Consider the following 20,201-nt stretch of genomic DNA (forward strand, 5'->3'; position numbering starts at 1 on the left):
GTCACCTTCTGGGAGAACTACTTCAATTCCTACAAACTGCCTGGCAGATGAGAAGCCCACAGGGAATGGCTCATACATCTCTGCTGGGGGATGGACACTTGCAGGATAGGGCATGCACAGTTACAAAATCAGCTTCTTGGCCTGTTCACAGATGATTCCCTGAAAATATTTTAATTATCAGCACTCTCATTTGCAGCAGAAGTTTTAATGTGTAAATTAAATACCTGGGGAGGTTTTGAAGGGTGACACATGAAGCCCTGAGGGATGTGATGCTGCCACAGTGCCTACAGAGGAGGCTTGGTGGCTGAATAGTGATAATTTCTCCAAGGCAATCAGGCCAGTGCAGCTTGAATAGCAGCTTCATGAAAAGTAGTAAAATATGAGATAGTTCGGGGAATTTGGCCCTGGGATTCATTGCTTTTCTGAGCTATTAAATGGCAGCGGTCATGCTGCTGTTATTGACGTGAGGTGCTGGGTGAGGACTGCCCCACCTGCAATGCCTAATGAACCCTGACCTATTCTTTGTCACAGGAAAAAAATCCTGATTTTCAGGGTTTCTTTTGGAGGGAAAATGGGACTTTGTTTGCTTTCCTGTCCCCAGGCTACTGCTTGCTTTGTCTCTAGCAGCAAACAGCCCTGCAGGTATCTTTGGTGCCAAAGGAGTGTTCACTATTGACTTTCTGATGGTTGGGTAATTTTTCTGTGATATCACTATATTTTTTAGAGGCATTGCTGGTTAGCCATGAATTCACAACCTCATGAAAAATCCTTTGCCTAAATCAGAGCCACTGAGAATTTTGCTTTGGAGCAGATGCAACACTGTAGATAAGTGTTCCCTGTTTTCAATATGTTGCTTTTATACATATACATATATATATAAAAATTTATGTACTGCTTTATGTTGTAGATATAAAGGATCTGAGCTGAGACAGTGCCCCTCTCTCTCTTCTTCTCTTTTCTCTTTTTTTTTTCCTTCTGTCTGCAATGAGACAAATGAAAAGGTATTCCATAAGGTGTCATTCTTCCTTCTCAGATTCAGGAATGGATTCTAGCAGGGAATCTGGGGGATATCTACAGGCTGGGGGATATCTGACAGTTGAAATTAGTCCTTGCAGGATAGGACTATCTTATGGGGAAAAAACCCCTCAACTGTTTGTGTGTGTGGTGAGTGAGGGGGTGGAATTTGCTATTCTTTGGCATGTCCAGGGAAAGGTAATGTAAATAATGACTCAGGGTTGTGGGATTCTTGTACGTTTTGAGCTCTTCTTGCTTTACTGATTACTCTAATGGCTGCGTGTGTGTCATTCTGCCCAAATCTGAGTTGCTATAATGTCATGTTGATCATGACATTATGCTCAGACAGGCAACCAATATTCTTCCAGGAAGTGAGACACTGAGAAGGAAAGGAATGATTCCATGTAGGGAAGAAATGTCTCAAGACATTTTACATTGTGTACATTTTCAAATGTTATATTGTACTTGAGAGGGAGGCATTTTGGAGTGAAAACTGGATTCAAGATTTTCAACATGAACAGTGGAAAGGTCTTTTCAAGAAAAAACAAAGTAATTTCCCCTCAGTAATCAGAACATCCTCTTCAGCTCAAACTTAAATCCTTTGCAGACCTAAGTTCTAGGTAGGGACAGAGTTCCAACAACTATGTGCTAGTTCCTGTGAATGAACACAGATTTAGTGGGGGGAAGCTGTCATAGAGAGAAAAATTCATTAACTGTCTCACATGGCTACATCCTGAAAAAAAGAGGGAACTGTGATGTACAAGCCACCAGTTGTATTCAAAGTGTCTTTCCTGGTCATTGCAAGGTCTGTTAAGTCATAGGACAGGGCAAATCAGTAAAAAGTGTACCACAGAGTTGCTTCTGTCATTCCAGTGGTCCCAGGTCAGCCATTACTTTGTCCTGAATAGAACTACAAGGAAAAAAATAATTTAGCAGAGTGGCATTGGGCTGCATGGCTCTCATTAGCATTAATGAGAGTTTGGTGGCTAAATCCCCATGCACAGCATGGAAAATTTACCCTTCTGAGTGGGTTCTCTCCTTGGTAGACAGTGCTGATAAATGTGTAACCTCTATTGAACCTCTTTTGTGTACAGGTATGTGCTCACAGTATCAGGCCAAAGAAAAAAATCATGTTAGATCTTGATTTATGTAATATTGTGCTACATTCTGTAATATCCTGAAATTTCTGTGCAGTTATTCTAGGTCAGCATTAATGTAACAATGATTTCATCCCTGAAACCAAATGTTTGGACAAAATTATTTCTTTTAAACAGGTGCATGGATTTTTATTTGTTGTTTCTTTGGGGGGCTTTTTTGTTTGTTTGTTTGTTTTTGTTTGTTTGTTTGTATATGTTGATAATGGATATGTTTTCTTTAAGCTCTGCCATCTAGGAATTAACTAATTGGTTCTCTGCTGGCTTCTCCCTTCAATTCCTGGATTCTATAATAATTTTAAAACATTATAAAATCAATAAAAGGATTGACACCCATACACTGTACTTTTAAGGAAATCCTGCAGATGGAGTTTGGTAGATGATCTTGGAGTTTCATAAGACGTCTCTTGGTAAAATAAATACACAAAATATATTTGGGAGAGAATGAGTTACTTGTAGCTAGGGTGGGAAAAGGACTGAACAGCTATGTGGATTAATATTTCTTTTTTCTTTTTTTTTTGGTAACAGCAACCTTTTCAGGGGAAAAAACAAGACACCAATAGGAGCATTTTCCTGGAAATGTAGAGGTGGTCATTCCTTTCCATAGGCTGGAGCTAATGCAGTACTCTGGAAAAATACCAGCATCCTTCTCTTCCAGAGGAGCCCAGTTGCACTTGCCTTAGTCATGTCTCAGCTACGACATGGGGAATTTCTCTCCAGCCTTTGTCTACATGTTCACTAAGCTCAGCTGTGGTTTAGCTGGAGTAATTTAGTAATACAAAGAAAAATTAACATTTCAGAGATATATAATATATATATTCAGGATCTTGCAAATACTTAAGCAGAACTCCATGCTGACACCTCCAAAGTGTTATTTCAAACTACTGTAATTTTTCCTTAATCACTTCAAAATGGGGAAGGATATTGCTGCCCATCCTATACTTAGGACTTTTCCTCAAGTCACTCAAAATCCTAAATCTGTTCCTTTTTAAACTGGTTACAGAGTGTGAAGGATGACTTGACTTTCCTAATGCTTTGAAAGTTTCAACTCCATGCATGTCTTTTAAGTCACAGGGTTTTCAAGTTTTTCTGGATTAAATGTCATTGTTTCTATCTGTTGCTTGCCTCATTCCCATTATCCTCACTCATTTGTAAGTTTACCTGTCTTGGAAATCACTTATGTTCCTGCTCTTTTTCCAACTCTCATATTCCATACTTTATTTTGCAGGCTTTGACTGATCATTCTTTGCTTGCCTCTGAAGATGTGCAAATGTTCAACTGCCACTGAGCCCTGTAAGGTCATCAAGACAAAAGTAATGTCCTAAAGATTGTGTCTCTAAGGAAGGTCACTGGAAGGCTCTTCCACCCTTTCAGTATACACATTTTGGTACGTGGGATCTAGGAAATTTCATACCATGTTTTTCTTGTTAAATTAAGGGTACTTTCAGGCTCTTACAGTGCAGTCAACCCACTGTGGTGCCCTGCAGCCCTGGTAACGCTCCTTGCTTGTCGCAGGTCTCTGTGAGTTCACTGGATCATGTTCACGCTCTGCCTGCAGTGGCACTGCTCAGCTTTCACAGGTCAATGAGTGGTACCTGCTTTACCTCACCAGTGCTTGACCTGCTCACCCGCCTCTGGCCTCTGCATATTCCCCCCTGTCCCTTCACTCCAGTCTCCTGCAGGGCTGCTCACCTGGCCACCACAGGGTGCTCCATTTCTGTCCACAAAGCTCTTTCTCCTTATCCTGTATTCTGTGACCTGTTCTTATTACTAAGAGGAAATTACTTTGTTTTTTCTTGAAAAGACCCCTCCACTGTTCACATTCAAAATCTTGGAAATCCTGCCACTTCTTGGTGCCACTGTATCTTTGGTCAGTGTGAAGTCAGCCCTTCACCCTTCCCTGCTGCTCATCAGCTGCCATCAGTTGCAGGTCCACATGAAGTCACAACATCCAAGACATCTTGATGACCCCTATGAGTCCCTTTCACCTCAGATTATTCCATGGTCTGTGATCTTTTCCACTGAGAAAATCCACAGCTGGGACAGCTGGACATGCAGACTTCATACTTCCCAACTGTTTCTCTCTCAAGAACTTCTGTGCAAAATTTCCTTCCTCCCTTAGTCTGTCTTTTATTTCAAAGCCTTATTTCAAAGCTGTCCTTAGGAAACTGCTCACCCAAAACTGGCCAAGTTCAGCTTCAGTGAGGCACCAAAGTTTGCTCATTAAGGTACTTGCTTTACTTTTCAGCTGATGTGTTGCAGGATGCACCTGAGAACACCACAGTAACGACCTAAGACACAGCTTGCACCACTAGGGACCTCTTGTTGTTTTTCACCTGGGAACCACAGTTCACAAGTGACTCTCCTGGAAAGTATTTGTTGGTTTAGGGATGTTTTGTCACATCTGGCTGCCAACTGACAAGACTCTTCACACAAAGTCAGCACAAAGAATGCTTTTAGCAAGATCCAGCTGTAAATTGTTAATTTCCATATCTTCATAATGTTCAGACTGTCAGGACAGACCCCCCCTATCAGGTGACTTTCTAGATGATGTTATTAAAGACAGCTCATTTTAGTATTTAAAAGTAGGTGTGGTTTTATAATGTAGTGATTGGTAACCGTCTTGATATCAGTATAGCAATTCTGTAGTCATGTACTGTGCTCCTAGCAATTCTCCCTTCCATTATTTTATAAGAAGATGAAAATGTAACTAGAATGTAAAAACAATTTTGTTAATGTTGTAGAACTTTAAGTACCACAAAAGACTAATAGGCAGCTCTAAAATGTATTCCTTCACTTGTGCATGTCAGTGCTAATTATCAAAGATAATAATTGGCATATATAATTACAGAGCACTCCAATGTAATTAAAACCATAATAAAAAGTGTAGCCAAGGGATTATACATCAAAAGCTGTAAGCTGAATCCAGGAATTGAGGCAGTTGGCATCCTACTGCTACCTGGACCCCTGAAACCAGATGGGAAAGTGGAAGAAATGAAAGAGGCAGAATCAGAATCCGAGTCTGGCTCAGGCTGGAAGGGACCACAGTGGGTCACTGGTCCCACCTCCCTGCTCCAGCAGGGCCATCCCACAGCACAGGGCACTGGATTGTGTCCAGAGGGGTCTGGAATATCCCCAGTGAGGAGACTCCACACCCTCTCCGGACAATCTGTTCAGTGCTCGGTCGCTGCCCAGGACAGAAGTTCTGCCTCCTGCCCAGGTGGAACCTCCTGGGCTCAGTCCCTGCCAGTTCCTCTGGTGCCATTGCTGGGCCCCTGGAGCAGAGCTGGGCCCTGCTCGGAGCCCTCCCTGCAGACAGGGACACCCAGGGCTGAGGGCCCCTCTCAGCTGGGGCTCCTCTCCAGGCTGGACAGCCCCAGCTCCCTCAGCCTTTCCCTGCCAGAGATGCTCCAGGCCCTAAATCATCTCTTCAGCCTCCACTGGCCCCAATCCAGGAGCTCCCTGTCCCTCCTGTGCTGAGGAGCCCAGGACTGGACACAGCACTCCAAATGTGCCTCACAGGGCTGGGCAGAGGGGCAGGATCACTCCCTGAGCTGCTGGCATTTTCTGAGCACAGGCCTAAGGGTTCTTTCAAGTACTAGCAGGACAAGGTAAACTCCTATTGTCTGATACTCTCCATATCCAGGTGCCAGTATTCAGATACACTTTTGTATAATGAGTATAAAAGGATAGGTGCCTTTGAAGAACAAATTTCATCCTGACTCTCAGCTGCCTGTTCAGAGGAATGACAGGAGCTTGAGGAGCTGCTGTTACCTCCTGCAGTTCCTGGAGTGAGGTCTGGCCTGACTCATACCTGTGTCTTTCTCCATGTCAATGTCAAAACTGCTACTTTTAGAAGGAGTTACTGTTTTTCAATTTAAAATGTTAAATACATGAGGGTAGAGACAAGAATCAAACTTAACTAGCCAAAAAACTGTCATGAGACTGAAGGTATTTTTGGGCACAGGACCTCCTGTTCCTGTGTTCCCTGGCACCCTATCTGGGTTCCTTTCAGTTCTAGTTTCCTGTTTTCATCTCCTTTATTGTTGAACAGAACACAGCCAAAAAGTGGAGGTGAAAACTATGTGAATGCTAAGTTGTTTCACTGGAAAATGGGTTTATCCTACCATCCCAGGATGATTTGGGTTGGAAGGGACCTTAAAGACCACCTCATTCCACCCCCCTGGCATGGGCAGAGACAACTTCCACTATCCCAGGTTGCTCAGAGCCCCATCCAGCCTGGCCTGGAACACTTCCAGGGATGGGGCAGCCACAGCTTCTCTGGCCAACAAATGTGTGAAATCGTTTGTGTGAAGGAGAATGAGAATGAAAAATTGAAAGTTTTCCCTTGACAGCATGTCTGTATTTATCTTTACACTTATTTACCACAACTGAAAATCTGCTTTGCACAGCTTCTGTTCTGAAAATGTTTTTCTTTTACCTCCACACACTTGATGTAAATCTTCAGCTTTTCTTCCTCCCAAAAAATTTGTGTTGTTATTCTGCCACTTGCCTTTTAACAATTGACAGCTGTATTTATTATAGATCACTTTTTAGAAAGTATAAAACTTTAGTTAGTAATCATATGCCTAATAAATGATGTAGAATTTTGTAGTTATTAAATATTACTTAACAATCTGTTTTGTTCAGTTAGTGTCAAGAGGTGCATTACCACCATGAATTTGGTATTATTTTTCTCCAGAAACCTGGGTTGGACAAATGAATCATGATTAGATGTTGATATATTGATATATTAATTGCAAGCAGGCAAAGTTTGCTGGAGTGGAAATGGAAATGTGAAAAGCCCAGATGGTGTTTAGTCTTTGGTGGGGGCAGGAGGAGAAGCTTTGAACCAGAGTAGTTTCCCTGGAGGGGCAATGTTCAAGCAGGAGTTTCTAATTTGGTTATAAATAATTGTGTTTATATATCTATCTATATCTATATCTATATCTATATCTATATCTATATCTATATCTATCTATGTCTATATCATCTATATCTGTATCTATCTATATCTATATCTATGTATCTATACTAACATGTGGACTTAAGGGGAATTAAGGCATTTTTTAGACTTCCAGAGTTATGCAAACCTATGTGTGTTTGTGCTTTTAGTCAAGAAAGCATTGCAAATAGGTTCATTTGTTTTTGTAAACCATCTCTATAAATATTTGAAAAGACCTAACACATGTTGCAAATATTTAGTTAATAGTCTTTGTTAAAGCAAAATTTGAGGAAGCTCCAAAATCATAATATCAGTATTAGAGGTCATTTTGTATATGCATGAATGTTCCAGTTGAAGCCTGCTTCAGCCAAAACATCAGTTCAGTTATCCATGATTGATGTGTGAATTCCTTGGCAAAAGCCCCAATCAATATTTTTAATAGTGAATGCTAAATTTAAATTATATTTTAATGTTTTCCCATCATGTGCACGAATTATTTAAATTATCCTTGATCACAAGTGCAATATTTGTGTAATAGAAGTGCCAGGATGGATATGTTGTTATGAAAGGCAAAGGCACAATTTTCTGTATTGTTTCTTTAGCGAGCTAAAATATGCATCTAATTTTTCATGCCTTAGTCTCCTCTCTTTTCATTTGCCAGTTGCTGCTTAAATCTGCTGATTTTTTTCCTTGTTTGTTTTTCTTGCTCCAAGTTTTGCAGATTAAATCTCTCATCTCTGAATACTCTCCTTACTGCATGCCAAGAACTAAAAGCATTTTGTGATCAGCATTAAATTGATACTGATAGACAGAGTTGGTCATGCCCCCTCCAAATGGACTCAAGTTTTGCTTGAGACATCTTTGTTTACTGCTGACTGACAAAACAAGTGGGGGGGGAAATAAAAAATCAAACCCCTCCCACTTTTCCCTTTTGATCTCAGTCCTGATATATCCTTTGTTATAAACCTAATGATGTCACTTGAAATGTGATCATGCTGAACAGTTCATGTAGGCAACAGTTCTCAGGTGATGCCAGGCCAGAGGACAGTGAATGCTGTGGTAGTTTGTTATGAGAATGTGTCCTGAGGTTCTTTCTCAAGCAAAGAATCTCTCAAGTCCTCAGGAGAACACCTTCCTAAAGCTCTCAAACCTTGGCATAGGAGTTTTTACTCCAAAAACCGCTTCCTATGTGTTTGTGAATGCTCTCCAAGTATCCTCTTAGTATGTGAGGTTAAGTATGTGACCGCATCAGGGCTTTAAAGTCATGGCTATATTCTGCAGGCCTTAATGACAGTAATATAAATAAGTTTTTGTTTTCCCCACTGGTTTCTGAAAGCTTTGACTTGGCACTCATGAGCCACTGTCATCATGTATAGAAGGAACCACATTGGAAAGTAAATGTGTTTAAGGGCCATTAAGAGAAGGCTTTGGGGTGACCTCATTGGCCTTCCAGTGCCTGAATGGAGCCCACAGAAAAGAGGGAGACTCTTGACAAGGGCCAGGAGTGACAGGACAAGGGGGAATGGCTTCACACTGACAGAGAGCAGGTTTAGACTGGATATTACAAAAAAATTCTTCCCTGTGAGGGTGGTGAGGCCCTGGCATAGGTTGGCCAGAGCAGCTGTGCCTGCCCCATCCCTGGCAGTGTTCCAGGCCAGGCTGGATGGAGCTCTGAGCAACCTGGGATAGTGGAAGGTGTCTCTGCCCATGGCAGGGAGTAGGAACAAGAAGATGTTTCAGGTCTCTTCCAATCCAAGCCATTCTATGATTCTGTGATTTAGGTGTTCTGTTGCTGAGCATATATTCCTCTGATTAAGTCACAGCCTAGCATAGTGTGCTTGTGGCTTTGTTGCTTGGTCTCCCTTTTGTAAACTTCTAATATTTAGCAGAAAATCATTATGGTAGAAGTAGAGGAAAAATATGACAGAACCATGCCAAAACAAAAGCTCAAAAATGTTTATTGTGATGTAATGCATATATATTTTTAAAGGCATGAGTGCAAGCAGTGTTAATGTATGATTTTGAGCGAGCTGATATAAAACAAGCAAAAATATTTATGAAAATGACAAAATGCAGAGTACTTCTAATGAGAAATAACATGGATTTTAAGATGTGGAAGATGGAAGGTGCTTACTGTTATCAATGTATAGCACCTCATTTATTACAAAAATCAGGTAGTGATTTCCTGTAAATTTCAATTTGTGTGATGCCACCAGGATTGGAATAACACATCTTACATTTTTTTCCATTGCTAATTAATTTCTCTCATGGCATAAAACACTTTGGCGGTGTATCAGGTTAATATTCATATTCTGCATTCTATTTGCTAATTATCTTTTTAGTAATTGAAAGTTAATAGCCCACTTGACCCTTGTGTCTCTAGAAGTGATTTGTTCATTTTTCCACATAAATTGTCATATTTCAATGCCAAGCTAAAAGTTAAATCTCACTAAAATGTTTTTGTTGCATGCTGTTGTGAAATGTATTGGATAACCTACAACTTTTCAATGTGTCAAGCTTTAGCAAACATTGGTATTTTGGTGTTTGCTGACTAGTTTATTCTTAGAATCATAATAGAAAATGAAATTAGTGTTTCTTTTATAATGATTTGACAACTGATTTTTTAATAATCCTCCTTTATTTTTAGTGTTACAAAGGAGCAAACTGGCACTTATATATTCTGACTGGCTGGTGTCTACTTTTTCTATTGTCAAAGTGACTCTGAATTTATGGTGATGGAGAGCTAAATCCGGCCAACAGAGTTTAGGGCATGCTGAGAGCAGTACTGCCAGGATGGATGAAAAAAGTATGTCTTGTAATACTGATATGTACTGAGTGATTCCCTCTGGACCATATTTTTGGTGAACTGAGTGTATTGAGGCATGGTTTTCAAAAGTGTTGATAATTCAGCACATTCTGCAGAGATCACTAGAACATGCTGGCTAATTAACATTCCTGAAAATCCAATATTGTCCATTTACTGGCTGATTTCAGTGATTACCATGCTCCTGTGGGAAGGTACTGTTTTGAGCCCTGGTACCACATTAGTTGAGGGTGCTGGATCTCCTAGAGCTACGGAAATATTCTGACACTGCAGTTTCCATCTATGAGTGACGTATTTCTTGGACACTGAGTCCCAGCCCATTTGCCAAGCTTCTTGTGCTCCTCTCAGCTGCAACATTTCTAGCAACTATTTATCTCTGCTTGATGAATCGCTCAGATTTCCAGGCTGCAGCTGCTGCTTTTGCTGCCTTCTAATCATATGCAGAGTCTGCAAACACCCAGCAGAACTCTTCAGCTCCACATCTCCACATTTCATCTGGAGCAGGCTTGTGCCTCGCTGGCTGGGACCTGCTTCTCCAGGTATTGGCAATACTTCCATGAAATGATCCTGTGGTGGGAGAGATTCCCTCAGTGCAGTACAGGGTCTCCAACAGCTGCAGTGGTAAAATGTTTAGGAAACAGCAGGAATGGAACTTTTGTGATGCTTTTGCTCTGATGTTCTCCTGGTGACAGCTATGTCCAACTCAGCTGCTTTCCCCCATGTGATGTTGTTTGCCCACCTAGGAACTGTCTGGGGATCTCTCTCCCAAAGTCTGGCACAGTTTCTTCTTAAAATACTATTCAGTTTTTGCACCCAAAAGGCAGAGGCACTTCCTTGCTGCATTGATGTTTATGTCCTTTTGTTGACTTTTAATTTGGCTTTGTCTGAGGCCCTGTAGTGCTTGTTCTGAAAGAGACTCCAGGCAGTCCATCCACACCCCATCTCCTTATCATGCAGGGTTTTATAGAATTCCACGATAACTGCCTCAAGTTTCCAGAATAAAAGGTCTCAGTCTTTTCAGTGATTCTATGTAGATGCCATAACAAGGCTTTTGTGTGTCCTCTGAACCCATTTTTGGTCTAACTTGTCTCTTTGGAGGTGAGGAGGCAGAGAGTGCACACTGAGTTCAAGATGTGGATACTGCTATGTTTGAATGGGGTTTTTTTCTTAGTCTTTGTATCTTTCCTAATAAAATGTAAGCTTTACTTCGTGGCTCTTATAAAATACTGAGCTGCTATTTTTTAAAGGATTTGCTGTTGCAAAATTGTCATTACTGACCAGTATAGGTGAAATCAGAGCCCAGCATCTTATTATGTGAATCTAGATGTAACCCACAGATATTGCTTTATATTGATTTACATTGAGAGCTCTTTGCCATTGTTCAGGCTCTTACAAAGCTTTTCTATAATTTTTCAGAGTCTGCCCTTATCCTTGCTTCCCTGAAAAACTTCATCTGCTTTATCTTTCTCCAGGCCACTTAAGCTGCTGTTGGACACTGCTAACACTGCAAAATCCCCTTAGTGACTTTTTATTTTTTTCCAGCAGTGCAGGTTCTCCTCCTACCCAGTTTCTTCTTGTTTCACTCATTATTTCTCCACCCCTGGACCTGTTGCCTTATCCAAAATGAGTCACGTGATGATACTCTGGTACTGCCCCTGACTCTCCCCCATCTCTCCCTGTTTGCAGTGAGGCTGTAGATGTCCAGGGAGGTTTTGGATTTCCTTCCAGCAAAAAAAACCAGCCCAGATACTTTGATTATCTTCATCTTAATCCTCTCCCAGTCAGGCCCCTGCAAATACAGCCAACCTTCCTTTTACTGCTACTGAACTTTGGAGAGAGAGACCTTGAAGGGCCACACCATCCTGGGAAAGCTTGTAGCCTCTGATTAGGAGAACCCTCTTTTTAAACTGAATACCTTTGGACCATCTGTTAACACTTTTAAATTACAGAACACCCTCTAAAGTATATTTGCTGAGAACGAATTTAACTTTAAAACTTTCAAGACAAAATTGAATCATCCCTTCATATGATTGTTGATCAGCTATGAAGGAATGAAGCAATATCTTCAAGTACCTTTCCTCTGATTTTTCAAATTGGCGTCCTAAGTATTTTGAATTTTTTTCTTTTTTCTCCAAATCCTTTTTTTCCTTGAAATTTAATTTGCTAGAGTGAGGGTTCAGTCTCTGTTTCATTAATCCCCCCACTGGGTACATGCCTGTTATCTGGTCTAAAGATTGACTTCCATGATCTTGCTGCTTCATCTGGAAAATTGTTTAGGCCATAAATCTCTGTGCAGATCAGTGAGACTCATTCCCTCAAGAGGAATTACATTTTGCCCTTTTAAATGTTAACTCTTTGGCCTCAAGAAGTTTGTTGATTTTATTATGGATAATAAAGTTTGATATGATGTATTTCACAGAATATTGGCTTATTTTTTAGCTAATTTGGCACTGAATGTAGCTAGGCCAGCTGCTTACGTGATTTTCAGTTGACACTACCTAAATACAGGAGGTGGTAGAGAAGACACAGTCCTCCCTTCCTCTGTGAGGCAGTTTGATTTGGCTGAGGAGACTCTTAATTTTACATTTTACTATTATTATTTATGGTATTCAGTCTCAGAAGATGTGTTGAAATTGTGCCAGGCCTTCATAGCAAGAAATTTGTGTCATTGACACAGGAAAAATTTGTTGATAAAGTTATTGTAAATAATTAGAGATGATTTTGCTTTATGTTTGAAAGTCATACTTTTCATGCTGTAGTGATTAGTGGACAGAGATAAACATTTGGAAAATATCAATGAAAGTGCAGTAATTTTAAATCCAAAATGTGTATTTAAAATGAATTAAAATGAATGACAATCCTGGCATATTTGTTAGTCACCTGCATATAGATCCTGCTTTGAACAGTGCAACAATGCACAGGCCTGTGCCCTGGGTTTTTTCTTTTTTTTTATTTGGCAGATATATCAATATATTCTACATTTGTGCTTGAGTTTCTGGCAGCTCATTTTCATTCAATTTTTCATTGCCATTAAAAATTTCCATCTTCTCTGGGGAAGCACACCTGTGTTTTTAGGCTTCCTGTATCATCTTCCATTCAGAGACATTTCCTGTCTGTACTTGAGTGGGAAGATTTTGGTTGGAGAGGTTGCAATGCCATGAGGAAACATTGCAAAGGATGAGTAAAGCCAATTGTTTCATTCCACAGTGCTTTACCTAAGAAATTGAGATTATTTAAGGGTTTTTTAGGTGTTTTGGCCAGATTTTTCATGACCGGGTGTTCTGTTCTTTATTATATTCTTTAACTGTTTGTGTTCACAGTGGGAGTAAGAGAGCAAAATAAACAAGATATTGACACCATCACTGTCGGTAGAAATTAAGAAAGAGAAAAGTAAACTGTCAAAATGTGTACATTTTGCAGCTTTGCTTAAGGTCTTGAGCATGTCTACGCACTGAGGTAAATCTACACCCTGGAGAAATAATGGAAAAAGAAAGGGGAAAGTTTGGTAAGGGTAAAAGGGTTTTGTGAAGGCAAATATGAAAATGACAGGATGCATTATATATAGCCATACTGTCTTATTAGTTTATTGCCTTATTTGAGCATTTCTCAATCTGGAACATATTTATCTTCACAAAAGGCTTTTGATAAAGGGAAGTTCCATTGTCTTCATACACTAAGAGGCAGTATTAAATTACCAGCCTACAATTATAAGATATAGCTTCTCCTATAAGCTAACATGAGCAGGGAGTTGCTCTGGACTGAGATGTCCATGTCAGGACATTATGAGTGTTGTTGTCTCACCTGGACCGGTGCTCTGCACTTCCTTTTCCTAGTGGAACAGGCCCACACTCTCATTGACTGATTTTGTATCTTGGACACAAAGCTCTGGAAACAGAAACACACTGTTTCACAGATAGAAATTCAATCTATTTGGCAGAAAACACAGCCACTTTTACACTCCCTGCCTGAATCTGGCAGTGCTGTGTCATGCGATCCAGTGCTACCCATGCTGGGGGCCAGTAGCTCAGCACTTGGCTTTGCTCTTGTGAATCGAAGGTGACCACAGTTCTGGGATAATAACAATAAATTGCTTTTTATTTGCAGTATTGCATCACTTTGGTATTTACCTCAATTTCCAGGGTTGGTATCAGGAGAGCAGATGTTAATTTTGAACAATTGCCTTTGTAGACATGATGGATCCATTTGGTGAGGAAATTAATGGGAAGACAATTACTTTTACTGAGCTAATAGGATCTGTCTTTTCTTTTCCTCATTGCAAACTGTTTCATTCTCACTTTCCCTGTGTTGTTTCATTATATTAAATGGAGCCATTAAAATATTGCTCCCAAGTGTTTTTCTGTCCATTGAATAATCACTGAAGAATAAAATATTTAAAGTTCCGTTATTTGGGGTTTTTTCCCAATAAGTTTACATGATTTATGCCTTTTCCATTTCCTCTGCACATTTAAAAAAAAATCATTAGAAAGATTGGCAGTTCCCTGGACCCCCTTAGACATTAGTTAATGACTTATTTTCAGCTTCTTTCTACCCTTTGGTGTTACTTTTTCTTCCTGTTAAGATACATAGCAGATTGTTTTTTCCTTTGGACAAGTATTTTAAAATAACTATTTATTTAATATGTAAGTTATTTATAAAGTGTATTCCTTAAATATGGAGTGATTAGTGATTTCATGATGAGGAAATGATGAGAAATACTTACTAAGCTGTAGCATTTAGCAATGAATTCTGTATTTGCAAAGTTCCTAGGAACAGTGTACTCACTATAAAAAAAATAAGAAAAAAAGCCTGGGGCTCTTCCAAAATCAAATCATTGGTTTTGCCCTTTCTTGGCTTGATAGTGACTGACAAACTTGATGTCTTTAGTACCGTATGATTTAGCTCGTGTTAGAGGTGCCTAAATAAATTTAATTTTGCTTAGTTATGTTGTCTAGCCATGTTTCAGAATGTTCAGCTTTCAATAAAAAGAATAATCATTTTATATATATCTATATGAAAACTTCTGTTGTTATCATACATATTTTTTTTCTGCTGTGGCCTTGATGGTGATAAATTTGCAATAAATCTTAGACTTGCAGCTGATTCAGGTCCTCATTTGTTTTACTGTTAAGTCAGGAAAGATAGAAAAATCTCCTTTAGAGAAATTTGAATTTTATTCAGCCCATACATTTCCAGTCCAAGACAGAAAAAGTGCAATATAGGCTGCTGTTAAAGCCCTGCTTTAGACTACTAAGAATCATGATAAACTGAAAGAAATACTCAATACATTTTTCTTCATGTGCTGATTGAAAAGCAAAGCAGACCTTCCAGATTTTCTTCCATTTGACTTTAATGCTGAGCTTTCCTATTGAAACAGGAAAACCAAATTCAGCTTCAGAAAACAGGGAAGCAGCCAAGATATAAATATATCTTGAATAATTCTGAATTAATTTATTAAAAAGCTTCCACTCTTGAAACTTATTGGAAGAACTCTGTAATATGGAATATAGATTTGACAGGGAAAAAAAAAGGCATCATGAAAGTGACAAATCTGTTTGTCATCTGCCTAGGAATACTTTGTAATTCAGATAATATAATCAGGGAGTGCAGTGATAGAGACATGGAACACTGCAGAGCCAAGGATAAAGTCCTGTGGGACATCAGCAGCAAGTGAAAAAGGACTCGATTAAGGATGGCTGTATTAAATAACGAGTGAATGGTCTAACAAAACCAATGTTTGCCAGCACCACATGTTGGCTTTACTCACACATCCAGAGTACAGTGAATCAGCAGGAGTGATTCTGAGCATTCAAAATAGAAGACTGACAGCATTTCATTAGATCAAAGTGATGAGCATGTGCACAATTGTCATTTCAGGTGATTAATCAGAGGACAGCAGTTAGGAGGTGTCTCCAGTAAACAGTTATAAATCCACTCTGGCAAGGAGAAAAGCAAGTTCTAACTTTTGGAGATATTTGCAATACAAGAAACCCTCTGGGAATAAGTTAATTGAGCAGATCCTTGCCAGATGTCATAAGGAAAAAAGGGCATTTAAAGACACCTGGAACTGCTGCAGGTGAAGCCTGGAAAAGTGGGGAAATGAATCTAACCAGAGGAGTAGTCCTATAGGTTTTTATTATGGAGAGCCCATAGAAAATGAGCTAGATTGCTTGTCTCTTGAGCTATGATATTAATTTGGTTTCAAATTTATTTTAAAATTCTTTGATTAATTTGAATGTTAGGAAGATACGGGAGTATGGTTCTAGTAATCCCAAGGTGAATATCCAGCAGCCCATTGTTCTGCATCTTGTGACTACCATGCAGCAGGAGCCCCCTAGTCTGGTTTTCCCTACTTTATTCACTTTGCATTAGTGTTTATTAAAATTACCTCAATTTCCCATCATGGGGTGATTTTAAATCTTTTAAAAGATTTGTAATGGTCTGATTCCTCATCATCTGCTATCACTTCATGAACAGCACAACTTTCCAATTTATTTTTGTTCAAATATACAAGGGTCATATTCTTCATCTGGTCTCTTCAATCAAATTATTTGCCTAATTTTATTTGCAATCTGTGTAGTCATATGAGCCCGAGGTGGAAACAACCAATTAGATCACACTGTCATTCCTCTTGCCAACATGGAGTATAATCCCCCAGACAGGGACATGTGCTTGATTTTAGCCAAAAGCTCAGAAGAAACTCCTGATCGTCACCCACTGAAATGTAACCTCTCACCTGTTATTAATCTATTTTCAGCAAATGATTACCAGAACATCTGGTCATGCCCAGTAAATTTTTCCTTCCTTCTCTTAAGGCTGACTTCCCCAGTGGACTGGTGGAAGAGAGATTCTGCAGCTCTTTCTGCTCTTTAAAATAGCATCGGTCCACTGAAGAAATGTTAGCTGAAGGTGAGGGAGTGATTTTTATCATTCATGTTGCACCTATAGGGGAAATAAGAGCAAAGTGACTGCACTAATCATAGGATTTCCATCTAACTTTTTATTTTTGATTTTTAATCAGGAAGCATAAGAACACATTCAGCAAACACATGTTTGGGGTTTACATAAAGATGGAAGCAGCCACACAAAGATCATTAATCTTGGCTTTAATGAAGCCTTGAATAAGAGGATCACTGAGGTTGGAAAAGACCTCCCAAGATCTTCGAGTCCAACCTTTAACCAGTCACCATTTTGTCATCCAGCCCAGAGCACTGCCACATCCAGTCATTCCTTGGACACCTCCAGGGATTCACCATCTCCCTGGGCAGCCCCTTCCCATGCCTAACCACCCTTTCAGTGAAGAAATTCCTCCTGAATATCTTCTTGTGTCTACTTCCATGCCTTTCTCTAAGGGATATCATCTGACAATCTGTGTTCAGGAAGATGATGGCAGAGGAGAGTTTTCAGGAAGGTTTTGAAATCTGAGAAGGCAGGAGCTGTTTGGATTTTTGTCAAGGAAATCCCCTCAAAGAGGAGGTGCAGTATGGGAGATGGTGTGACAGCTGGTCATTGCCTTGATTTCTCTGATATTCACTTTCTAATCTCCCTCCCAACTTTTCTTTCCTACATTTCCACAGCAAGCATTTATTCCTGTGATTTACTGGTACAATTTCTTTGTGTGCCTTGAGGAAAATGCTGTCTGAACCTTCTTTCATTTAATTTTCATGTTTTTCTCAGGGGTGCTACTTTCTGCTCTCAGGGTTCGTTTCTGTAGCTCCAATGTGCTACCAGGACGTCTTTTGCATGGCTTGCAAAAAACTGGCTGTGCCAAAGCTGCTTTGGGCATTTTATGCTTCTGGCCAGCATAACCAATCATTTACATAAACATGAGGCTCATATCTCTTACAGAAGTTAAATTTTTATGTTTTCTTTAGGTTCGCTATTCTAACTGCAGATATTTAGGGCAACAAATGTTGGGCCTGATTCGCTGTAAGGAACCACTGATCTGATGAAGTGTCTGGAAAATAGTTGGGCAAAATGGAAAATGAGAACTAAAGCAAAGTCCACCCAGAGCAGGATAATTTTATTTTATCTTGTTGGTTCAGATGGACACAAAAGCCCACTAAAGAAATCAGATCCTTTCTCAAATATCAATGTACAAAAAAAGCGGTATCTTGGGCGTTTCTCGTTTACATAATTCCAAAATCTGGACCTGTAGCTTTATGTCATCCTGGTGCACACACAGCTACACTGCAGGCAGTAGATTAATGGATTTTAGAGCATAAAAGATTCAGCTTTTAAGGAAAATGTCACTTTGCTGTGATTGTTGCCTGCTGCTGGATGATTTTGTTGGAGCTGACAACTTGAGATATTAGAACTGCATTGTATTCAAGAATATTTAAATACATTTTTTCCCTTTTTTTTATGTTTCAGAACAAGAGCCAAGGAGTTAGTTTTGTCCGTATACACGCGCCTTGGCAAGTCCTCAGTCGAGAAGCAGAACTCCTTAAAATAAAAATGCCCACTAAAAAGGTAAATATCTCCCATTTTCTATCAATATGTTTTATGATTGAAGGATCAGAATCATCATTGAATGTATAGAAGCCCATGGAGTTCTTTTGTTTCAAAAATCAGAGAAAACTAACTGCAGACTTATTTTTTCACATTTCCAAGTCTTTTGAGATGATTTACTGTTCAGAGCTATATTTAAGACGGGATTTCCAAAGGGGTTTTTAAAGGCCACAGAGGGCAGCTGGCTGATGGACTGCATTCAGGAGGGTGATGACAGAGGTGAGTGTTAAGGAGGGCTTTGAAAGCTGAGAAGGCAGGAGCTGTCTGGACTTTTTTCAGGGAAATTCTCTCAAAGATGAGGGGTAGTGTAGAAGATAGTATGAAACTGGTCACCGTCTTAAGACTTCTCCAAAGAGAGAGAGGCTCTTCCCAGAGAATCTGTTTTGGTGGTATCAATGACTTAGTGAATTCAGATCTGGCTGTTGTCACTAAAACTTCAGCAAACTCTTATTTTCTGTCTGTTTTCAGAAGAGTTGCTGGCAAACCTTGTAAATTCCAAGTAGCAAAGTCCCCAATCTGTGTTCCTGAAATTATTTAGTCCATTGGTTAACAACTCCACTAGAGTCAAGGGAACTGCCTTGTGCTTTTAGTTAGTGATACTCATCAACTGCACTAAAGAACATTTATTTCTTTGCATTGTCATTAGAAATAAAGGAAAAATTGATTTTGTTTTCTCCCACTATGTTGATCTTTGAGTTTTTCATCTTGCTTTAACCCACCAAAAGCTTCATTCTGGTTCACATTTCATGCTGTTACAACATGTCATTATCAGAAGACTGCCCAAATCAATCTTGCATACTCTCAATGTGTTTGCATCCCAGGGAAAAATAAAAGGATATTTCCAATCAATCTTTGAAAATGAGTAGGTTTTAGACAGCTACAGTACTCCTAGAAACTTTCTACATATTTACCTCCTCTCTTCGATCTCTTCCAAAATTAATTCATTTTATGCATTTTTAGTGCCTACTTATTTCTCCCTCCTTCTGCTCTTATGGGAATTTTCTCATCCAAGTTTCTTTCAGATGCACCAAAGTAAATTTTACACTATTTTAATTGATGAGTATTGCCATCATTTTGACCTGGTTAAGGGCTGTCCAGGAGCTGATAATCTCTGATGGCACCCACCTCATTCACAACAGTTCTGCATCCCCCCTCTCTCCTCTGATTGGGAGAAAAAAATCTTCTATTATCTCCAAAAATAAAAAAATCCTCTCTTATCTCTAGCTGCAGAAATGGCAGCATTACCAGAAACAAGCTTGACAGAAAAGCTCTATTCATATCCTAGGGTTTGGGTGTTTTTTTGAAATTAAAAACAGTTGGAAGAGGAATTTCCTTTGAAAGAAAAGAAGTCCACTTTGAAAAAACTGAAATCTTGTATTTTGGCCATATAAAGTAAAAAAATTCATTCAGTAACCGCTAAAAGAAAAGTTCTGGTTCTGTTCAAAGATAAAAAATACTGCTGTCAAGGCACCTTAGGAATTTTCTGTGATGCTATTTTTATTTATTTAAGGATCATACTAAACCATTCAAAAAAGGCATTTTCAGGGGAAAGTATTAATCCACCTCTAAACATGAATTGGTTACAAATATTTTTTCCTAAAACATTCTGTTTTAAATAATCTTTCAGAATATAAGGCACGCTGAGCAAAGATACCCTCTGAGCCCTTTTAACTATATATAAACTTCTGGATATGATAACAGAGCTATTTTGGTGAGTGAGACTGTGCCAGGGTCAAATATGAGTATGGGAAAAAAA

At 39.4% G+C, this 20,201-nt stretch overlaps 1 protein-coding gene across 1 annotated transcript in view; it reads left to right on the plus strand.

The window, feature by feature from the left end:
• The window catches only part of ANO2 (anoctamin 2), a 148,990-nt gene that overhangs the window by 11,753 nt on the left and 117,036 nt on the right, over positions 1 to 20,201 (plus strand). The window contains exon 4 of the mRNA XM_066568424.1: positions 18,308 to 18,406. Within this exon, the coding sequence (XP_066424521.1) occupies positions 18,308 to 18,406 (99 nt within the window). The remainder of the gene's footprint in view (positions 1 to 18,307; positions 18,407 to 20,201) is intronic.

The sequence above is a fragment of the Molothrus aeneus genome, chromosome 32, assembly GCF_037042795.1.
Source record: "Molothrus aeneus isolate 106 chromosome 32, BPBGC_Maene_1.0, whole genome shotgun sequence".
In the NCBI taxonomy this organism is placed as follows: domain Eukaryota; kingdom Metazoa; phylum Chordata; class Aves; order Passeriformes; family Icteridae; genus Molothrus; species Molothrus aeneus.